This window comes from Dicentrarchus labrax, unplaced genomic scaffold (genome assembly GCF_905237075.1).
Source record: "Dicentrarchus labrax unplaced genomic scaffold, dlabrax2021, whole genome shotgun sequence".
NCBI lineage: Eukaryota > Metazoa > Chordata > Actinopteri > Moronidae > Dicentrarchus > Dicentrarchus labrax.
This window is the reverse complement of record NW_026136709.1, coordinates 17933283-17955760: the sequence shown is the minus strand read 5'-3', so window position 1 is coordinate 17955760 and position 22478 is coordinate 17933283. Positions and strand designations below refer to the sequence as shown.

The 22478-nt window shown below is 38.8% G+C and overlaps 2 protein-coding genes across 2 annotated transcripts; both read left to right on the top strand.

Moving 5' to 3' along the window:
• The first annotated feature begins 11064 nt into the window (after nt 1-11064).
• LOC127369674 (uncharacterized) lies at nt 11065-20997 on the top strand. Its single transcript, XM_051411241.1, has 7 exons — nt 11065-11789; nt 12661-12734; nt 13250-13289; nt 16552-17584; nt 18512-18667; nt 18753-18845; nt 19603-20997. Exons 4-7 carry the CDS (start codon nt 16568-16570, stop codon nt 19912-19914), a joined length of 1578 nt encoding a protein of 525 aa, XP_051267201.1. The 5' UTR covers nt 11065-11789; nt 12661-12734; nt 13250-13289; nt 16552-16567; the 3' UTR covers nt 19915-20997.
• LOC127369814 (uncharacterized) lies at nt 13823-16048 on the top strand. Its single transcript, XM_051411549.1, has 2 exons — nt 13823-13856; nt 14272-16048. The coding sequence occupies exon 2, from the start codon at nt 14954-14956 to the stop codon at nt 16046-16048; it is 1095 nt and encodes a 364-aa protein (XP_051267509.1). The 5' UTR covers nt 13823-13856; nt 14272-14953.
• Nucleotides 20998-22478: the final 1481 nt, after the last annotated feature.

Sequence of the window (22478 nt, the reverse complement as noted above, 5' to 3'; positions counted from 1 at the left end):
TTACTTCAAAAGTTGGGTGTTTGCATGAGAATACTAATGCTTCACTGGAAACTGCTGTACTTTTGATACAAGGTGTAACATTGTGATAGCAAAGAGAAGCGAACAAAGATACCGCAAACATGACAATCTCCATATGCAGCTGCCACCTTGACTGCGTGGGATTAATGAGAAATAAATAAATAAAGTTGGTGTTTCGCTCGCAACCTCACCCCAAGGGACGTTATCAGTGTGACAGGCCTGGCTTCATGTCGCTCTGAAATGTCAGACACGCAGACACCAGTGCCGCGGTCCATTCTTAATGATGCAAGGCACCAATCAGGCTTGCTCAGTACCTGCCAACTCCATATTCTTCCTCTGAAAACACACAATGGGCAGAGAGCGGAATGTTGCTAGCAGGGGATAAAAGGAGTTTCAGAGCTGACATGAAATATCTAGGAAACTGCTCAGAGACGCTCTTAGAGCCAGGAGGTGCAGATGCAAAGACTAGCACTGTCACGTGTTTATGGTGTACCTCTCCTCTGACATGATATACTTTTACAGTCCAATCTGAGTAGCTTGAATGTATAAACAGGCAATATGATGTAGGACGGCTAAATTGGGCAGTGTGTGGCACGTCTGGGACAACACGCCATCGCTGCGACAGTAATGAGAGCTGTCACAAATTGGCTGAAACTAGGGGATGAAACATGGTTTCCCAAGAGCTTTAATCATTCCATTTTGTCAAGATTGAGGTGCATCCTGCCTCTCTTCCTCCTGCAGGCTCCATGTCTCGTCTCTAATTCAGGCCGATTGAAGGAAGCGCTGTTGGTTGCTATTTCCGGCACACTAAGCAGACAGACCACTACAAGTCGCTCTGGTTGAGAAACAGCTGGGTGAAATTATGACAGATTGTCGTCAAGGAGGAGAAATGACCAAATAGGAGCCTTAAATCTTAAAAAGCTCAGATGACGTGTTCTTCACTCACTCCCACATGATAATGTATGCTCTCAGAGGATGTGTAGAGTGGTGAGGGCGTCTGGAAATGTAATGGGCCTGTGTCAAGCACGGTGGCAGGATGACCTAGTGATTAAAGGCACAATCAGCCCCGCCAGCAAAATTCAAGATTGGTACCTGCTATGACTCCTAAATTGTTGACAGGTTTAAGGAGTAACACCAGTAATGAATGTTATTAAAGGGGTACTTCAGCAACTTAGTATCACACTTCCGTAATTAGGTGGGACTGACTAAATGAAGAATGTGTCAAATTGATCTTAAGGCCAAAATATTCTGACTTTTAGTCCCAGTTTTGGGTCAAACTGGGCAAAATTCTGTATATTTTAACAATGCAACTTAATAGTGTCTGTTCAGAATCATATTCAGATTTATTGGCCAAGTATGTGTGCATATACAAGGAATTTCCAACTCTTGGTGGGACTGAAGTTGTTAAAGAATCAGTTCTACATTTGTGAAATATTTGCGTCTCCAAGATTTTGATTTAGAGAGAATTGATATACTCAATATGAAGCTACCGGACGTAACTTGGCTTAGCTTAGCACAAAGAAGCAGAAGAAGAAGCAGCGGGAAACGACCAGCCTGGTCCTGTCCAAAGGAAAAAAATTGTCCAAACAGCATCGCTAAAGCTCAGAAATTAGCACTTGTATAATATGTATATATATAGGCGACAAAAACTGAACTGTAAAAACAATAAATTGTCTTTTATGGGGGTGCTCGATAGTATTTTTGGGGGGGTTGGGCGCCTCTTCAAGCCTCCATGACTCTACCCAGCTGTTAATAATCCATCAAAAGTGTGACTTTTTCTTTCATGCCCACATCTTTCAAACTCTGTGTCTCCAGTTTAAAGCACAGGCTTTCTGTTAAAGATTTGAGCATCCAAGTCGAGATAGCCCTGATGACATCAAAGGGGGATATTTGCGTCAAACTTTCAAAAAGTATTATCCTAGTAGTATTAGTAGTAGTATCTTCCTGGGTTACGCAAGACATTACATTATATTAGAACTGCTTTCACAGTCATGATGAGTACATAGATCTTCGTGTGTAAAATCAATGTCCATCCTATCTTTAGTATGCTTTTAAAGGCTTGGTCACTACAGCTGTTTTTAATGTTTTAAGTATAGTACAGTTTTACTTTTTAGGACATTTACCCATCCTCATGATGCTACATGTGTCAGACTGACATTTAGATATTCTTACAGTTGCCCGTTATTATTTGAGACAACGCCACATCTCATTTCAAGCAAACCACTCAGGAGAAATATATATATATATATATATATATATATATATTTAGATAAAGCGAGTGATATCTGAAGCTTTGAACGTATGATATAAATAAGCAGCCTATTTTTGGAAGCCTTCTTCCTCACATCATTCCTTCAGGTGCCCTCAAACAAGAATTACTTGTGAAAGTCAAAGGTACTCTTTGAAAGAAGTACAAAGTGCAATGTTCAATGTGCAAGACGGCAAAATGTCAGACGTTTGTTTATGAGAAAAGTAGCGGAACATCAGTGCTCTTTTGCTGCTTTTCGCTGCACTATTTTTGTACCGGTACTGGGGGAGCACCGTGGTGCTGTTGGGATCAAATGAGGCCCTTTTGAACGTGCATCGTGAATGGCGTATTAGTGACACCTGAAATGCAAAAGACATGAGAGACCTTGACGTTCTTGCCAACTTTTCTCCTCAAGTGTATTTTCTACACAAAGAGTCATTTCAAATATTTATCCCCTAACAAAACACAAAGTTGAGTTGTGTTGGTTGTCTGAAATAAATTCATAATGTAAAAGTCTGCCGTAACAGTCTTTTAGAAAAGCTGTAATCTTGAGCAAGTTTCACATATTAACTTGTCACTATATTATGTTATGTCAACTGTAAACATGATGTAAGGTTTAATACAGATACACTTGTGTACAAGCTGTCAATTATAGGCTGAAAATAAGAATGATAATAATTATTATTAATTATACTTGATTGTACAAGTTATATTATATTAATAATCTCTGTTACTGTGGTCTTCTCACCAATCACTGATCATCCGAGATCAAAGAACAAGATAGATGTTGAAATTACCAGTGAACCTCCAGCACTGGGACAGCAAGCAAAGCGTGGGAGTCTTCAGAAAAAAACCTCTCTCTTATGCATAACCTTATGCAAACTGTCAACTGCACTTTCTGCAGATAACGTTTTTTCCTTCTGGAAAATATGTAAATGTGTGCATTTACACAAAAAAACACAACCAGAGATCTCACATTTCATCTGCCTAAGGTATGTATATCAAATTCTGCCTCCATGCTGCAAGTCTATCAGCAGATGAACACATGGGGGAAAAAGAGGATTTCGAATCTGCCTCTCGCAGTATGCAAGCCTGGAAATCGCTGACATTTCAAGTGCTGTGTTTGCTGTGAATGATACAAACTGCAATAAACCTGGGAAGGTAAATATGTTTCAAGCACAGAAAGAACTATCTGTAAACAGCTATTGTTTTTTGTTTTTTTCCCAGCACACTCTAAACTTGTTATTATTTCCATGGCTGCCTGAATGCTGTCGTCATCATGTCCTCAGGCAATGAAACCACAATTCAGCCTCTAAAATACAATACAGTTGACCAGCTGGCCACGAGATTGTTAAACTCACTTTTTTGGCCAAACAAGACTGTGCTTCACTCTAATCCGCCTGGCCCTTGTGTGTGCTCCTTGGCCTGAAAACTGGGTATGTTATCATTTCTCCTCAGACCGCTGACTAGCTCTGCCATCCAATTGGATCAGACTCCCTGGGCCCTACAGTGCTCCAAGTAATGCTACTAATGAGCATGAGGAGGCTTGGTAGCAGGGATCAATGTTCTGAGCTGTGTGTCGAAAAACCAGCTGCCCCAGCCTGACTGGCTGCTGCCCTGCATGTGCCATAGCCCTGCTGACACCAGCACTGCTGAGACCTGCTGGGTGACTCTGGGCCTACGGGTGTAGATGTTCCTATAATCACCTGTTATCTCTCTCACACACCTGAGCCACTGATACTGTGAACCACTGTACAAGTACTACAACAGATCTCATACACTGCTAGTTTGCTACAGATGTACTTGATGACGATAAAGTAACTGACATATAAAGTTTCGATTTTAAATGACGCAAAGTGTGCAAGTTAGTTCAGGCCCATGCTGGTAGACTCACCTGGCATCCTCTTCTCACTGCAATGTATAACCAACGCATTATTTTTATGGCAGTACACTTAAAGGTTAAGTGTGTAACATTTAGGAGGATTTACTGGTAGAAATGGAATATAATATTCATTGGTATGTTTTCATTAGTGTATAATCACCGTTTTTATCTACAGACGCCGCTGGTCACCTTCCATGGAGTCTGCCATGTTGAACCACCATGTAGCCCAGAACAGACAAGTTTCTCCTGCCCATTTCACAGCCCGTTGTCATTCCCAGTTTGCCAAATACATACGCGGGTGGTGTTCTGTTAGTTACAAGCTGCAACTTCAATGCTAGATGCCACTAAATCCTACACACTGGTCCTTTAAAGAGTACAGTTTTTTCAGTTTAAAACCTACGTATATGGGTATTTAGCATAGTTTTGTTGATCAATTCAGGCCTAAATCTTTAATGCAAACTGTTTGGATTCTACATATTGGCTGATCTGGAGGAAGGTGACGTTTGTGGTGGCCACTTTCTTCACCAACTGACCTCCCCTTCCCACTCGCTCCTATAAAACGACTCTGCAGACTGTGGTCTGTTACATAGCCATTGCCTGACACACACAGAATTAGCCTCTCTAAGCAGCTAGTTTAGCAAACTTCACAACACAGGTACCATACAGAAACGTTTTTAAATGGCCCTGAATCTGCTTCTAGTGACCAGCAGACTCTGTTCTTCCAGCGCTGGCACGGAGAGACTGACAGCAGCTGGTTAGTTCAGTTACTTCTGACTACTGGCAGCTTTATTCCTGCACTCTGGTTGGTGTTACCTTCCTGCTTTATTCCCTCCATAGCCACAAGGCCATGCACCCTGTATGATCCTGTGCTGTCCTCTGCTGCATTTTTTAAATTTAATGGGAGGAAGGGAGCTGGCAGAATTAAGGGATTTAGTTGCACTTTAAGCCCTCAGTGCTCTTCTCACTCATTTGCTGCCATGTCTGCGGTCACACTGCAAACCTGAAAGCTACACTCTCACTTGCTGCCACTGCTGTTGTTCATAAGGCTTTTCAAAAGGATTATGTCCATGCCACCTATAGGTTCTGGGTCTGCCATCCCCTAGGATGGGAGTTGTTATCGTCACTTCCCATTCCCTGCCGTCCTGGCCTTGGTGTTTTCTCGTGGAGAGTGAGTCAGACTCAGCGGTGGAATGTAACTAAGTACATCAAGTCAGGTACTGTACTTGACTTAATGTACAAATTTGAGGTACTTTACTTGTGTCTGTTCTTGTGATGCCACTTTCTACTTCTACTTTTTACTGCACTAATTATTTGCTAACTTTAGTTACTAGTTACTTTACAAATTACAATATGCAGCTGAAACAAATTGTTAAATTTGTTAAAAAGTTAATCAATTAGCTAATTGCATGATTATTTTAATAGCCTAATAATAAACACTTCATGATTCCAGCTTCACAAATGTGAGGATTTGATGCTCTGTTTTTAATAATTGCGGGTTGTGTACCATCGGTTGGACAAAACAAGCACTGTAAGGGTGAGCTCTGGGTAATTGTGACGGCATTTCTCATTATTTTCAGAATTTTTTTCTAACCACACACTTAATTGACTAATCAAGACAATAATCAGCAGATTAATCAATAGTGAAAATAATCTACTTAGTTACATTCCGCTGGTTCTGAGTTTAGTCTGCGGCTGAGCTGAGCACATACATACATAGTACACACCCACAACGTCCATCGCTAAATCCATCGTTAGTGAGCATAATAATTCATTCTGTGAGAGTTGGTGACTGAAATGTTAATAATTAAACATTTTCATCAGAACACAGTAATTGGAGAAAAAAAGTAATAACACTTGTGTCACAACTCCAGCCAGATAGATTTCATTTTGTCGTCTGCTCTGTTTTACTCTGCTATATACTAACTCTCCCTGTCATTCCAGGTCCAGTACTCCTTTCCTGCTATTTCCATCACCTGACCTGTCCCACCCACTTACTCACCTGCTTCCTATTTCCCCAATCAGCCTAGTATATTTACCGTTCCATCTCCATTCATTCCCTGCCAGACTGTCAAGTTTGCATCCACCCTAGCTCTCCAGTCTATGTTTTTCTGCCTGCCTGACCTTCTCTTTATTACGCGGTTTGATGATTCTTTGCCTGTCCCCTGCCTGAATAAATTTGCCTTTATTGACAGATTACCATTTGACCCATGTCTGCTTTGGGTTTGACGTAAATGAGGCTTTTCATCTTACGCTGAATGTCTTTGTGTCGTGCCTTTGTGTGTTCGAGCCCTGTTCTGTACCAGAACGGTTAATACTTGAGCTGCTCAGAGTAAAACGAGTAGTTGTTAGAAACTGTCACAGAGGTTCCTGGTGGTTACTGTAACTATTTAAAAAGCCAAAGCCTTGTCAGAGGTTAAATGTTTCTCTCAGTTGTTAGCACTTAAGGCAAAAGAGTGATTTTCACATTTACATACTGTTTATTTTTTTTCACTCCCTGAAAAGAAATGTTTTGGTTTTTTTTACAACTGAAATGTGTTTTTAGTTTTATTATGTATAATCAAGTTATTATGTGGACCTCTCTGACATTCTGCATTCCTAAGGATTAGTCTTCAAATGAAAGAAAAATATGTGGAAACAACGTCACCTTGGAATAAATACAGTTGATAGACTTTTCCTCATAGGTGCATCATTCGACCGTCTGTTTGTATTGTGCATAAAACAAACAACCGACGTTGAATACTAACAATTTGTCACAACACAATGTAAAAACAGCCACTCGCATCAGGGCCAATTTCAGAATGGATTAAGGATCTTTAAGTGCCTCTCAAAAACAGATTCTGATTTCACTGTGTAACGCTGCTGAGTCATCGAGCAGTTCAAGCGGCTCACATAAGTGGGTGGATGTACGCTCCATGAGTGGACTCTCACATGGAAATGAGGGAGCAAGAGAGTGAAGCTTGGAACAGTGTGAAGTTATAATTGGGCTGTCAGGTCACCATTGTTCACAACATTTGTTTAATTGTGTGATGTTACGCTTTAACATTTTATGACTGCGTTGGTCAGATACGTTACCCATCGCAGCACGTAGATCATTAGGGGAATTACAAGAGCAGATGACAGATCTGAATACACTGAATCTGTTCAACTGGAAAGTGCCAAAAGAGTTGTTTTCCAGCCACATACATTTTATTGAAAATATAGTTTGGTCATGTTTATATCAGAAATAGTTGTATTTATTAGCCATTATACACAAAACAATTTATTTATTGTTACATTGTAATATGTAATGAATTGCTCACCTAAATATGTGTACAGATTATCAAAAACTGGAGAAGTTTTTTATATTTTCATGTCTTTTAACTAACTTTTTCTTAAGCTAGATTTCTCTTACATATTTTAGCATACGTTTACAGTAGCTAATGTGAGCTGGCATACATTTAAATAGTTCAATGTTTGTTGGCTTAATGATTTTTACCATATGTAGCTACTGTAACTAACTAATGTTAGCCAGATAGCTCAGGTAGCTCAGTTAGCCATGCAGCTAGCCATCCTATTAGTTATTTTAGCAACAAGTACAGCTATGTAGCCTGTAGTTGCTGTTAGCCAGTTAGCTCAGTTAGCCGTGCAGATATTATAATAAAAATAATAATAGTAGTACTTTTTATCTATAGAGTGCTTTTCTAGGAACTCAAAGATACTTCACATGAGTTGAAAAGGAAAAGAAAAGGGTAATAAAAACAACACACAAAGAAATGTATATATAGCCATCCTTTTAGCTACAGTCAGCAGTAGTTAGTGGCTACGTTTGCAACAGGTAAAGCTTTTTGTTTGTCAGAAAACTCCATAAATCAGCAAGAGTTGAGGCAGAGCAGCCAGAGGAAATCTGAGGGAAAACTAGAAAAGAGAGTTGGCTTGTCGGAGCCGCTGTAAATCATCTCAGTACAACTGCTGAGGGCCTGAGAATGCCTCAGTGGCCACCAGTGTTGGAGCATGGTTTGATCTCTAATGACGATCAACCAGTAGACAAATGGTTGATTATTCAGTCACATATTGTGAATCAGATTACCCTCATTTGCATAAAAAGGATTTAAAAATACAGACATGACGAGAGGGAAATCGAAGGGTAAAGCAATACAGAAATAAATACAGATATTAATACATCTAAAAATGAGTAAATTAATAAAGAACATTACAAGTAAATAAATATGGGAATTAATATTAACGTAAATAAATATGTAATTATAAATGAATGCCTATATTCATTAAAATATTATTTTTGGTGACTTTAATGGCATATAAATACATGCAATGTAATTATTTATTTATTTTTGGTACTATTGGTCTTCCATACATGATGGGGAATATTATGTGCATAATCTCATCCCCACCAATTCTTTAAAAAGAATTAGCACATAGTTGGGGGGAAAACAGAACAATAACAAATACTAAATACTGTATTTGCTTCAAATCAGGATAAAGCAACCAAATGTTGTACCAGTCAACCAACAAGACAATTCTAACTACATAGGTTGAAAATGTCAGTTATTGTTTCCCTTTAGCCGGCTGGCATAGTTTTATATCTAGCAGAAGCTTAAGGGGATGAAAAATAAAAATGGGGTTTGACATCAGTTCACATGAAACAATATGTATCCAGAAAGTGTCCCCCAGTGTGGTAAACAGCCATGTTAGTTGACATTTCCCATCCATTGATTCCCATCATTGGTTCAACCTTTCGGAGTGCTTTGGTCTGACCTACACAGACTCCACAGGGAGGCACAATGCCACCGAGACTCGCACAAAGCGGCCTCCTATCGATCAGTCCTTGCCTAAAAATAAAGCCAGGGTCCTGCAATGACAGAGAGGAAAGCAAAAAGCCAGTGTCTGCTAATCAATGATGACCTAGAATTTTATGTCCTGAATCGATACGTCATGCTTTTCTCCCATGATCTAATGATCTCTTGGATGTGTCTGTCTCTGACACTCTTGAGGAGTGCACAGCAGAAATGTCAGGTGGAAAATTGGTGTCATTTTTACTTGGAGAATTGCTCTATAAATTGCTTGTTTTTTTGCAGTGGAACCCAAATATAAATGTGTAACGCTTAAGGGATGTGTTAGCCTCCTTTTCTGAACTTCATAACAAATTTGCAAACAGATGTGACCTTTCCAGGCAGAGTAAAATTTTAATAGGTCCTGTGTCAGATTTATAGTTTTTAGGTGTTAATTGCCTGGTCATTCTTTCACCTATTCTTTCTTTATCTTCTCTTCAATAAATCTCTTTATTACATTCCTTCTCACTTTCCATTTTTTCCCAGTTTCTCCCCAGCTTCCTCTCTTTCATTCTCCACCTCTTTCTCTGTCTCTCTCCCTGCATCTCGCAGCAGGAGCCCTGCTTGCTCAAGGCTATGTGCTATCTCCCCATATTTCTCTCTGGTGAATATTTTATCTCGCCTTTCAAGTATCATTTTCATACCGAAAGAGGGTCGGTGTCCTGCAGTGGTTTTACCCGCGCCCTTCATTGTGAAACATCTCTGTTTCAGACGAGGTGACAATCTGTTTGCACATTTCAGGGGGGCTTTTGATCAGAGAATGCAGATCAGGATTATGAATTTTTATCAACAGGGGCTCATGAAAAAGGCATAAAGCCAAACTGTGGTCAGCTGGCATAGAGCCACAGATGACAAGCTTACATTTAAATGCTGTTCATATTTACTGTGGCCTTTGTGGCCCTACAGATAGACTGCTACAGAAAAACTCATTATTTCTTCCACTTTTTCTCTTTCCATCTTACTTCCTTCCTGTTTCTCTCTGCGTCATTGCCCAGAGTGACAGTGATTTAAGCTGTCAGACTTTTCAAGGCCCCAAATTCTCGACTTAGTGACTCACATTTAGGATCAGCGGATCCCACTTGTTTGCATTTGACCAATTTATATCCTCAGGCTGGGTGCTGAATGCATGATGGTAATAGTCCAATTCATTTTTTTTGCAGATAGCAAAGGGGTGAAATGGAAAAATAGAGACGAAGAAATATGCTAAAGTCAGTGATTATGGAATAATGGGTAAAGGAAAAGGAAGGGGACAAAATCTCATGAGCAATCTATAGCGTATTCATAGAGTTATATTTAAATCAATATATGTGTTTATTCACAAATGTTTTATTCATCCTGCACATTCTCTATGGAAGAGAGAATAAGCAATAACTTTTAATGCTTCGGCCTGTGCATTAATTCAGCTTGACACAACCCTGTGCATCTGTGTGTTTGTGTGATTGTACTTGAGTGCATGTTCAAGTCAATCCCAGCATGAATACATGCTGGGATTGACATATGTCAGTACCGTGAGATGTGTAAATGTCACATACGTCCAGCTTCTCATCAGTCATAAGTGCTCATTGGGATCACATGGGGCTTCCCAGAGCTTTAGCATGCATTAGGATTAACCATAAAGCTTTGAGTTACACCTCACAGGCATGACCTCTAAAGAAAGGGGAAAAGACAGAAAGCAAAAGAGACAAGAAGAGAGAAAGAGTCAGAAACGTAGACGACAGCAGTGACGGTAACAGAAGCAGTGACATAAATAAGATTTGGGTAAAAAAAAAAGAGCTGAGCATAAATCATTTACTTTCCCACCACTCCAAGAACTGATAAATCACCCATTCAGCATTCTGTGGAGTGGCTAGCCAAGACACCAGATCTGGGTTGGGATTCAGCGGAGACCAAATCTGGGTTAGGGAGTGATTTAAAAATGCTGAAACCACTGGAAATGGGCCTTTGATAGAATCACATGTTCAGCACTTACTGTTGGGAAACTGGAATACACATACTGCCATAAACTGAGGAGTCTAAGTGAAATTGGACCTTAAAATTCTCTTTTTGGATCATTTACTCACAACGGCAGCATGATACTTCACTGAAAAAATGGAAGAAGGAGGGTTGTTCAATTTACAAGTATGCATTTTGTATATGCTACATAATTAATTTATATTTCTCTCCAAAACATGATTAAATCTTTAAAAAGCATTTCAATATTGAGGAATTTAAAACCTACATGTCTCCATCATTTGAAGAAGAAAGGAAAAAGTTATGTTTTATCAGCGAAAAGGCCGCCTCCAAGGGCGGGCTCCTGGACAGGAAACGGTTGCTGAAGACCTGCAGGCTCCGCCATTTTCTCCCTCGCTGTGATATTTTCTATGGATTTGGGCTTCTCAGGACACATAAAGGTAATAAAACTTGTCAAATATGAGCCAGTGTTAGAAGCAGCGTGTTTATAATCAAGATTTGAAAAGGTTTGGCTTTTTATTTGCCGGTAATGTCGAGTAAATCCAAGTCAGTCTTCATGCTAACGTTTGCGGTCATTCACTGGTTGCTAATGGTAGCGGTCATGCCTGCCCTCATTGAATATCTTTATCTTCATATCTTTATCTTTATTAGTTTTTATGTCTGTTAACGTAATGTGTGCACGGCAACTAGTTTGTATGGGGAAATTCATAGAACATAGGCCTAGGTCTATTCTCTTTTCAAATTGGCACCTGTCGGAGGTATTAAACAAGTTAACGAGTGTGGGGGATGGGTAACTCTGACATTGGCTTTGGTGAAACATGGCTGCTGTAACGAAATGGAGGAAAACCGACTAGGCGATATTAAAGTAGGTATCTTAGTATCAATTCTGCCATGCTGAGGTTCAGCAGTGTACTTTAACGTCATGTTCAGCTGTTCCCATTATGGAGGTGATTATGGTCCGTTCAAATTAACCCCTTTGGGGGAAAAAAGTAATGTTGTTAATGTTTTTTTTTTTATATACAGTCCGTGACTTTTGGGGAGCCTACTACTTAATAAGAAACACACTCGATTTTTGAGTATTTATTGATTGATTTATTTATTTTTTTGCTTTGTTTTTTCTTTCGGTAAGACATGCTTGTTCTTTCGTGCACGTCCACCGCGCACAGCTCCATTGACCTGCTTCTCCCGCAGCAACATGCTACCCGACTCTCACTCGCCTTTCCGAGTTTGGATAGACGTTGCCTCCGAGATGTAGAATGTGTATTGTAGATGAGAAACACACATTTTAGGATCACTGACTTGTATCAGAGCAGACATGGCCTGCGATTTTAAAAAAATTTATAAGGAGGGCAATACCAATATTTGACAGTAATATTCTCAGCTGTCGTTGTTGCTAGGCTTTCAGTGTTTTCCATTAATTAACTCGTATGGGTCCGCCACAGTCTGTCACAGGAAAAAAAAAATATACCGTCTCTCATATCTCTCTGTCAGCCCCTCCTTCCCTGCACTCTCTCGCGCGCGTAGGCTCACGCACTTACACACACAAACAAAACACGGGCACATGGACAGGTTGCGCTGTAATGGTGATAAACATTTAATACACCGCGATCGCACCCCCCCCCCCCGTCGGACGGTCCGATCGCACCCCTAGCCTCCTGAAAATCTGTTGGAAACACTGCCTTTAGTTCATTATCAACTATAGCTCTTTTTAACATTTATTTATTTTTTCTGTGTAGATATCCTCCATCCAAGACCAATATTTGATATAAGGTATGTCTCTGGGTGCTGTGTCAAAGGCTCTGTAGTAGTGGTGAGTATTACTATTCACTTGCTTTTGTTGGTTTACTGGATGTGTTTAAACAAGAATGAATGGATTTCTCATGATTATGATGATATTATTTTCAAAAATATTGTAATGATAATTGCTGTAAATCCTACTGTCTTTAAGGGTGTAATGTTTATTTTTTGTTGAAACTATTTTGGAGAAGTGTTTCTAATAATTAGTCTGTCAGGATTTCACAAAATAATTTAACGGCACCACAATTAAACCACATAAAATGGCTGTGATTGTAATTTTTTGTAATTTTTTCAACAATTACTAAACTATATTGCTTTAACTTTTATGATGGTAAGATTTATTGATTTCTGGATTAGACTGCATTGGTTTAACATAAGAGTGTTCCCTAATAAACTGGCAAGATTATGCATTTTTAAATTATGGTTATTTATAATATATAATTATGGTTTTAAATTATGATTTGCTCTATTTCTGTAGGATGTGTGTCAGTGAGTTGAACTTCCATTTGTTTGTCTCTCTTTCTCTAGTGAATGTGGCAGTGTAAAGGGTGTTCAGTCGCTGTGCAAAGTAGGTCTGAATTACTTCACCATTATAAACTCAAACACCCACATTTTGGACGCACCATAAATTATCCATGTACGTATTCTAAATGTCCCTGTACATTTAAGACATGGAATGCTTTAATCATCCATCAAAGTAGAGTGCATTCCACACAAGATAATCAGACACGAAAAGAGTTGTCCATTTTCAGCTGTCACTTATGTGCATGCAAAAATTTAGCTAATGAAAGGGAGTTTTTTGTTCATATCAACACACATCTGAAGAAAAATGAAAATGTAGGTTGCATGTTCGTTGGCTGTAGTTTTCAAACAAGTATTTATGGAACCTTTAAGTCTCATAAGAGTCGCCGGCACACACCTCACACATTATCTGATTTTCTACCAGGTATTGTAAAAACAACTACAATAGCATCTCCACCATTAGATGATTTGTTTGCTGATAGCCAGGATGAGGAGTGTGTGTTAGAGGAAGTTTCTGATTCTTCACGAGATCAACACAATGCACTTCCAAGTGCAATTGAGCAGCAGCTTGCAGCAGCCTTACTAAAGTTGGAATATTTAGTCCACGTGCCAGGTACAGCAATTGATGATTTTTTGCAAGAACTTTACTACTTGATAAACATAGCATCAGTCACAGTATCTAGAAGTGTTGTGACAGATATCCTTAAGCATCACAAAATACAAGTTGATGACTCTGTAGTTACAGAAATCACCACAGCAGTATGCTCATCTAACCCTGTTCCAAAAGCAATTGAAAAAGGCGGCCCTCTTAGTACTTCATATCAACGTAAACAATTTTATAAGGAAAAATTCTGTGTTGTGGAACCAGTTACTTACATACTTGATCATAAAAAGAAACACACCTTTCAGTATGTCCCACTGTTGAAATCTTTGCAACAAATTTTAAATAATAAGGCCATTGTTGATAAGATAATTGAAAATCATAGAGGACAGCAGGACACTGAACTTGACCCATCTCTTGAATTCAGGTCCCCTGAAGATGGTTTGCATTTTAACGCAAACAGCTTCCTAAATGCAGAGGAGTTACGGATAACACTGCGTCTGTATGTGGATGATTTTGAGACCTGCAATCCCCTAGGCACCTCTAGGAAAAAACACAAGCTTTGTGGTGTTTACTGGATACTAGGTAACCTGCCACCAGGCTCCCACTCATCTTTATCATCTATTTATCTTGCAGTGCTTTGCAAAAGTGTTGATGTAAAAACATATGGTTATGAAACAGTCTTGGAACCCCTTCTTCAAGATATTAAAATTCTCGAGGACTATGGTGTGTATGTGCCTTTATTAGGTAAGTCTCTTAAAGGTACAGTACTGAGTATTGTGGCTGACAACCTGGGCGCGCATGGTATTGCAGGGTTCATAGAAAATTTTTCTGGTGATTACGTTTGTCGCTTTTGCACAGCAAAGAGTTGTGATTTCAGGAATCAGTGTGTTGCTACCGGTGCTTTCAGCCTTAGAACTAGAGCTGGCCATGCAGATCATGTAAAATCATCTTGTGAGAAGGGTACACATTGCTTTGGAGTTAAGAGAGAGTGCATTTTTACCAAAACTCTGTCTCATTTTCATGTTGTCTCCGGTTTTCCGCCTGATGTTGCTCATGATATATTTGAGGGCATTGTGCCTGTTGAGCTGGCCCACTGCTTGGCATTAATGATATCAAAGAAGTTATTTACATTAGATGAACTAAATAGAGCTATACTGACTTTCCCCTATAAATGGTCCGACAAAACAAACAAGCCACATATTGTACCACAAAGTTTCTTGGGTCGGAAAACTATCGGTGGCAACGCTCATGAAAACTGGAGCCTACTGAGGCTGCTCCCATTTGTGATAGGTCCCCTTGTCCCAGAAAATGAGCCAGCATGGCTTGTGTTGATGGATTTAAAAGATATTGTGCAGTTAGTTGTTGCTCCTGTGCATACAGATGAATCCATCTCATACCTTGAAAGCAAAATTGTTGAGCACAGACAGAGGTACCAAGACCTGTTCCCTGGTGTCAGACTTCTACCCAAACACCACTATGTAGAACACTACCCGCAGATGATAAGGTGTTTTGGCCCTCTAGTCACAGTTTGGACAATGAGATTTGAAGCCAAACATAGTTTCTTTAAGAACATTGTTAAACACACAAGTTGCTTTAAGAATGTACCACTGACTTTGGCTTCAAAACATCAAATGATGATTGCATTTCACCTAAACTCACCGTCTTATGGTAAATCTTGCCTAGATGTATCTACTGTCTCCACAGTTCCAGTTGATGTACTGAAGGAGGAAGTAGCTGAGGCTATAAAGCTAAAATGCCCTAGCACATCTGAAGTGCATCTTGCTAAGAATGCATCAAGCAATGGCATAGCCTACAGCAATGGCATGATAGTTGCCCATGGATCAGTAGGTGGATTACCAGAGTTTGCTGAAATTAGTCAGATGTGTGTAATAAATGAGATGTTGTTCCTCATTGTGAAAGTGCTGTGTGGGTGGTACACTGAACACTACAGAGCCTTTGAGCTAAGCTTGTCACCATCCAGAGAAGTAAAACTTGTGGCACTCAGTGAACTCACTGACCCCTATCCACTGGCCTCTTACACTGTTGGATCAAGTCATATGGTAACCTTAAAAAGGCAGATTATCATAAAAGGTTGGTTAACCACCAAAATGGTGATTAATAGTAGGACTGAACAGTTAATTGCAATAAGATATTTTCAGTCCAAAGTAATTGCTCTTTTTTTACACACGTATATTTGGTGATATGGTAATGTGCATGCTGAGTTGTATGTTTTGTTATTTTGTCACAAGATATTGGCTTTGGAGTCTGTCAATCTGCCTGCATGTGTATCATCACATCTATTTTCTCTTCACATTCAGACTGTATTTTTTTGTGCTTTGTTGCCCATGGGAGTTTCTCTGAAATCTCTTTGTATATCCATTATAGGTCATACTGTATTGCATGCACTGATTTTTGTGGGTCACATCCTAGGCTTCTCATTTGTTTCCACCTCTTTCTAGTTTTCAGGATGAACTTTAAGCTAGTACAGATGGATTTTATCAGGTAGTAGTTGGGCAAATTACAAAATGAAAGTGGGACTAGAATCAATTCTCCAAGGCCTTCTTCAAGGCCAAGTGGTAAACTGAAAATGAGAAACCTAACATCATGTTGCATCAATTAGTGTATTGACACAAGTAAAATACTTGACATAAAACAATAAGCATTAATCTTTTTTTCCTTTTTGTCACTTTCCTTCTTTTTACAGACTGAGACGTAGAAGGATGAATGCCCCGACACTTCTCAAAGTCATCTTGGGTGACAACAGCAGCCAAAGGATGACTTTTCAAAATGGACTCCCAGGATCTGTTAATGAACTTGTTAGTGAGGTACAAAGACAATGTGGACTTGACTATGACTTCAGACTTCAGTTTATGGATGCACTATTTGGAAATGACTTCATGAACCTCACTTCAATGGATGAAGTACAGGATAGAGGGACAATTAGAGTGATTGCCATGACAGATTCCTCAACTCCTCAGTGTGCTAATATCCTTCCCACCTCAGCTGCCCATCACTCCCTTAATGAATCCTCATCCCTGTCCAGTGGATGTGTTGACACTGACATACTCTCTTCACCGGAGTCAGAGTCATCCGGCTCTCGGTCATCTTGGCCGAGCATCTTTCGTGTTCCTCAGTTTAGTTATGATGCCGAGTTGAAACTTGCGCAGGGCAATGCAGCTTACAGGGAAAAGGGTACATTGTTTATTCCTGATCCTAAACTGAAGTCGAACATTCTTGAGGGCCTAGTGCAAGAAATTGTTAAGTACAAACTTTATGTTTCTGACAAAGACTTTAACACAGTTGGAGAGGCTCTAATCTCAAAGCATCCTTGCCTGACTGAGAAAGGCTCCCTCTCTGGATATGCTGGATGGAAATGCAGCTTGAAGAACAAACTGGCAATCTACCGCACTCACCTAAGAAAGCTTGGATGTCCTGAGGTGACAATAAACTCACTCAAGCACAAACCAGAGGGCAAATCAAGCCCTGCTTTTGGCATTAAAAAACCAAGAAGGTCTGAAGTGAACTACTGTCCCCCCTATCCTACTGGAGAATCTGAGAAGAGTCTTGAGAGTGTGAGAATGGAGCTTCTTTCAGATGTTAAGAAGAAGAACAACAGGGAAGCAGTAAGGATGAAAATGGAAAAGACATTTGCATATAGGAGACAGGAAGTGGTTCGCGACACACCAATGATAAGAGACTTCCAGACGAGATGGCCAGCACTTTTTGAAGTAGGCGAGGTATGTGATTTATTCTCTCTCTCTCTCTCTCACTCACTCACTCACACTCTCTCTCTCACACATTACAAACTAAAATTAAATCTGTATGATTCCTATCTGTTGATTTACCTTAATTTGACAAAGTCATGTAACTTACCTGCTGGCTGCTTAGCAGACCCTCTCCCAAACTAAATCAATTGTTAATCCTTAAGTGTTCTTGGGGATATTTCCAGCCACCCTGTTGTTTATTTTTTAAGCCATTTTGGCTGTGTTGAATGAATATAGCTAAAATTTGCAAGAAAATTAAAAAAAAAAAAAAAATTGAAATTGAAATCTCAGTACCTTAATTAAGCCTAAAATGGCAATGCTATCAAAATCCAGGCTTAAATGTTCCTAGCGCCAAAACCTGCCCCATTGAAACCCATTAAAACAACTTTTTTTGATCCCACGTTTATCCTAACATAACATCTCGCACAGTATGGTAAACATACTGGCATTTAAAGGGTTAAAAACAAAAAATATATAATTAATATTTTATATGTATATTTCAGGCTGAAGTAGTTCTAAAAGACTGGCGTGTTTAAGTCGAAAAAATATCAATATATACTATTTTTTTATAGCAGTTTATGGGAACAAGCCACGTTTTGGCTTTAGGAACATCCACAAAGTAAATAAGTTAAGAACACTTAAGGGTCACCAAGTTTCAGCCGGAAAATATTTGGAGGGTATAGATGATTTTTTTAAAAAGTATGATCATGACATAATATAACTAGAAAATAAAGCAATAAAACAAGGAACTTTTTGAATTATTCTGCTCCTGTACAAATGTTCTAATTTAATTTTAACTTACTGTTGGTCATGGTTACTTGATTGGTGTTCGTTTTTTTATTTATTTTTTTATTAATTGCTGCCATATTGCATGTTGTCTGTAATCATTCTCATTTTCAGATAAATGCTGAATTCAAACGGATCACAACAATGCCCCTGCAGTCCAGATTTCTATCGCAATTAGATGTTCACTCCGAGAAACTGCTCAAAATGTTTAAAAACAGAGGAGGACAGATTGGCAGACGCCTAGGGGGCATCATTGCACCCATGGATGAAGTAAGTATACTCTCTGGGGGACAAACTCAAACTTACACAGACAAACTCAAGCAAAACAACTTGTGCTTCTGTTTTTCTGCCTCAGGATGATGACGTGGATCTGGGAAGAGAATGTGTCATAAAGGCACTCTGCGTTTACCTGAACGAGGACCCAGAGAATCTATTGAGAGAGTATGTGGTAAGTATTACTTAGGTTTAGTATGTTGATGTTATCTTTCATATTTTGTATAAGCTTTAAAACATCTACCCATTGTAATTACTTTACAGTCAGCTAACTTGTAAGATAATATGGTAGTGATCTTAATCTATACAAGTAGTTCCGACCAAGCAATCTGATTGTTCAACAAGACATTTAGAACGTGCTCAAATCAGCATAACAGCAGGCCTGACTCAAAACTAACAATATTATTCCGCCATCTCATGTTGTTGTATCCATCTCCATGATAACCATCCATGATTCTTATTTTTATTTTTTAGAAACATTGTTACTCGTGAAAAAAAAATCTAACTAAATCAACCTCCTGTAGAGTGTAAAAAGAATGCACACTCGCAAAAACCTTTTAAATTTGAGAGCAAATTGTCCATCAAAATGAATATATTTTGATACATTTTATTTTGTTGGTAATAGTTGTATAATCGCAATATTACCCGAGAGGGTGTACTTAAACGTCATTTGAGCATGACAGTGATGCGCTCAGGAGCAAGCGCCTCGGTCCCTACCCTCTTGGGTAATATTGCTTAAATCAAAGTGTGTGTTATGTGTGTGGTTTTCAGCCTCTATGAGCCACTTTGTGTTAATTTCTGTATGAAAGTGCCATATAAATAAAGTTTGATTTGATATCTTAATAAATTACTCAATACAGATATGCAGTATTCCCTATATGGACGTGGCATGTAGTGTAATCACACTTTGATTCTTTTTGTGTATTGTACAGGCAGCAGATGAATCCCTCCTCCAGGAATCCATTGAGGAAACCACTATGGGTATATACGTCTGGAAACACAGAGATGACAGTGAAAAACCAGAGGACATTGGCATTGTCCTCGAGTCCCAGATTGTGATGCAGGATATGGACAGTGTTCCCTTAGCTGCTGCCATGTTGTTTGGCCTAATATATTCTTTGAACTTAAACTACCCTGCTGAACTCAAGTATACCTTTGAAGTGCTGCAGAAGGTGGTCATGGAGCTTGAAGGCAATGCACTGTCCAAAAAAGCCCAAGTCCTGAAGAACAGACTTTATCAGTGAACTGGCTATCCAGGCTCTCGAGCTTGATTTCTTAAGACATACATTATGTCACCTACCTCTTCCAGTTGTTGGACTTTTCTTTTGGGCGGGTAGGAGGCTTTTTTTTTTTTTTTTTAAATGGAACTATAACATAATTTCCCCCCCCTTTTTTTAGAGTTTGGGGTGATTTTTGTTTACTGTGAACATTGAAAAAATTATAGTGGCTTGTTTACGATTACCAGTGTTCACATTATGGAACACCCTGTGGTCATGGTCAGGCTGTGTGCTATGTACCATAGAGCAAAAGGACAGGTGTGTATTCAAATGAAAATTCTCTGTCAGTGTGTTGTATGTACATAGATGAGTTTTAATGTGTGGTGACCGTAGCTTTGGCTTCAGGTTCTGCTAAATGGTGTGCACAAATCTCCCTCTGTTATCCACACGAACCTGCACACATTTCTGACTCCAGGGACTCTTCTTTGTTGAAGGAAAAAAAGGCTATCCAACTTGTTTGCTTGATTTCTTAAGACATGCATTATGTCACCATCTACCTCTTCCAGTTGTTGGACTTTTCTTTTGGGTGGGTAGGAGGCTTTTTTTTTTTTTTTTTTTTAAATGGAACTATAACATAATTCCCCCCCCCATTTTTAGAGTTTGGGGTGATTTTTGTTTACTGTGGACACTGGTAATTGCAAACAAGCCACTATAATTGTTTCAATGTTCACATTATGGAACATCCTGTGGTCACTGTAGCTTTGGCTTCGGGTTTTGGTTCACCAATAATGTTCTGTCTTTGTTGGGGAGAAAAAAAGGTATTTTTCTGGTAATACTGTATGCATTATTTCATCTACCTCTTACAATTGTTTGATTTATTTGGGTGAGTGGGAGGCTTCTTTTTCCACTATTTTTTTATCAAACTGAAACAGACTACTACCCCTATTTTTAGGGTTTGGGGTGATTTTTCTTTAACTGCCGTTCCTTCTTGATGCTTGAAACAATGTTCTAATAAATATAAATGGAAATTTTCAATTAAATAGTGTTTACTTTGTTTTTTCACTGAATTGTCAATATATATGATTTCCCAGGTAGTACACAGCAAGTTGTATTTTTAGTCATTACGGATGTTTGTTATGCACTGTCTGGAGTTAGTAATTGAAGATATGTCGGCCTATTACCACGTCCTTTTTTATTTTCCGTAAAAGATTCGGCTTGATTAAGTGGGGTTGGGGGTGTAGAAATTAATTTCTTAAATTACCAATCATCTTATAAAAGTAATTTAAATATTTAAAGTATACCAAACTTAATAGTGTCCAATTTACCTGTGGAAGTTAGGTTAGCTTCACGCAAAAAAATTATGTTGGTCCAACTGATGATAATTAAATATCATACACATTAAAGAATAGCGTTCATTTAACATAAAAAAAATCAGTCAGTTTAGCAGAAGATAATCTAATATACTTAACATCAAATAAATATTTTAAATTTATGTAAGAAAGTCATGTTGGTTTAACGAATAATAATTTAATGTACAGAACATGAATATATCAATTTGAGTAAACATAACTTTATTATGTGCAACCGATGTCCATAATTTTTTTATGTAAATCCAAAAGACTTTTTTTTTTCAGTGTTTGTTGCTGGAAACCTATATCCTCATTAACCCTTATGCTTGTGTCCTCACCACTGTATGTGTAAAAGCAATAATACTTTTCCTCTTTTCTGCTGACTTTATTTATACCCAATACATGAAAAAGTGTTTTCCTTTGCCACAAACTAAGCCAACTCATCTTATAAGGTGACAAAACAAAGTGATCATAAAGCATTTTCAGAAAACAAAGAAGGAAATTTTTCATAGTTTTTAATTCATATTAATAATAAGTATCAAGATGATAAAACAAAGTCAAGTATGCTTTTGAGCTGTTGAGATCTCCAGGACCCAAAAAACATTAGGGTTAAAGAAACTGTACACACCAATAATATCAATGGTAAAGAAAGTATTCAGATCCTTTACTTGAGTATAATTGGCAATAAGTAAAAAGAATTGGCTTCAAAATGTATTTAAGTATCAAAAGTGGGAGTACTCATTAAGCAGTTTATATGGGTATCTGGATTGTCCTAATCATTGATGCATTTACATGTAAGCAGTATTTTGATGGTAGAACATAGCTCACTTTGATTTGTAATTCACTTTGTATACTTTTGGGTAGTTTAATCTTTTATAATGCCTCATATTTTATAAACTGATCATATGTTGATGTATTCAGCAACCAGTATCCATCCATCCATCCATCCATCCATCCATCCATTAGCGATACCCACTTATCCCCAGGGGGCTGGAGCAGGCTGACACATAGAGACAGACAACCGTTCACACTCATATTCACACCTACGGGCAATTTATAGTCAACAATTACCCTAAGCTTCATGACTTTGGACTGTGGGAGGCAGAAAACGCTTGCAGGCATAGGGAGAGCATGCAAGTCCACACAGAAGAGCCCAAGGAGAACAGCAGGTTCAAGCCCAGATCCTTCTTGCTGTGAGGCAACCACTGAAAATAAATGTAGTGGGTAAAAATCTCTGAACAT

Coding starts and splice junctions, on each gene's coding strand:
- LOC127369814 (XM_051411549.1), top strand. CDS start 14,954: ATGATATCAAAGAAGTTATTTACATTAGATGAACTAAATAGAGCTATA.
- LOC127369674 (XM_051411241.1), top strand. CDS start 16,568: ATGAATGCCCCGACACTTCTCAAAGTCATCTTGGGTGACAACAGCAGC. Junction 17,585..18,511: donor CACTTTTTGAAGTAGGCGAG/GTATGTGATTTA, acceptor TCTCATTTTCAG/ATAAATGCTGAATTCAAACG. Junction 18,846..19,602: donor ATCTATTGAGAGAGTATGTG/GTAAGTATTACT, acceptor TGTATTGTACAG/GCAGCAGATGAATCCCTCCT.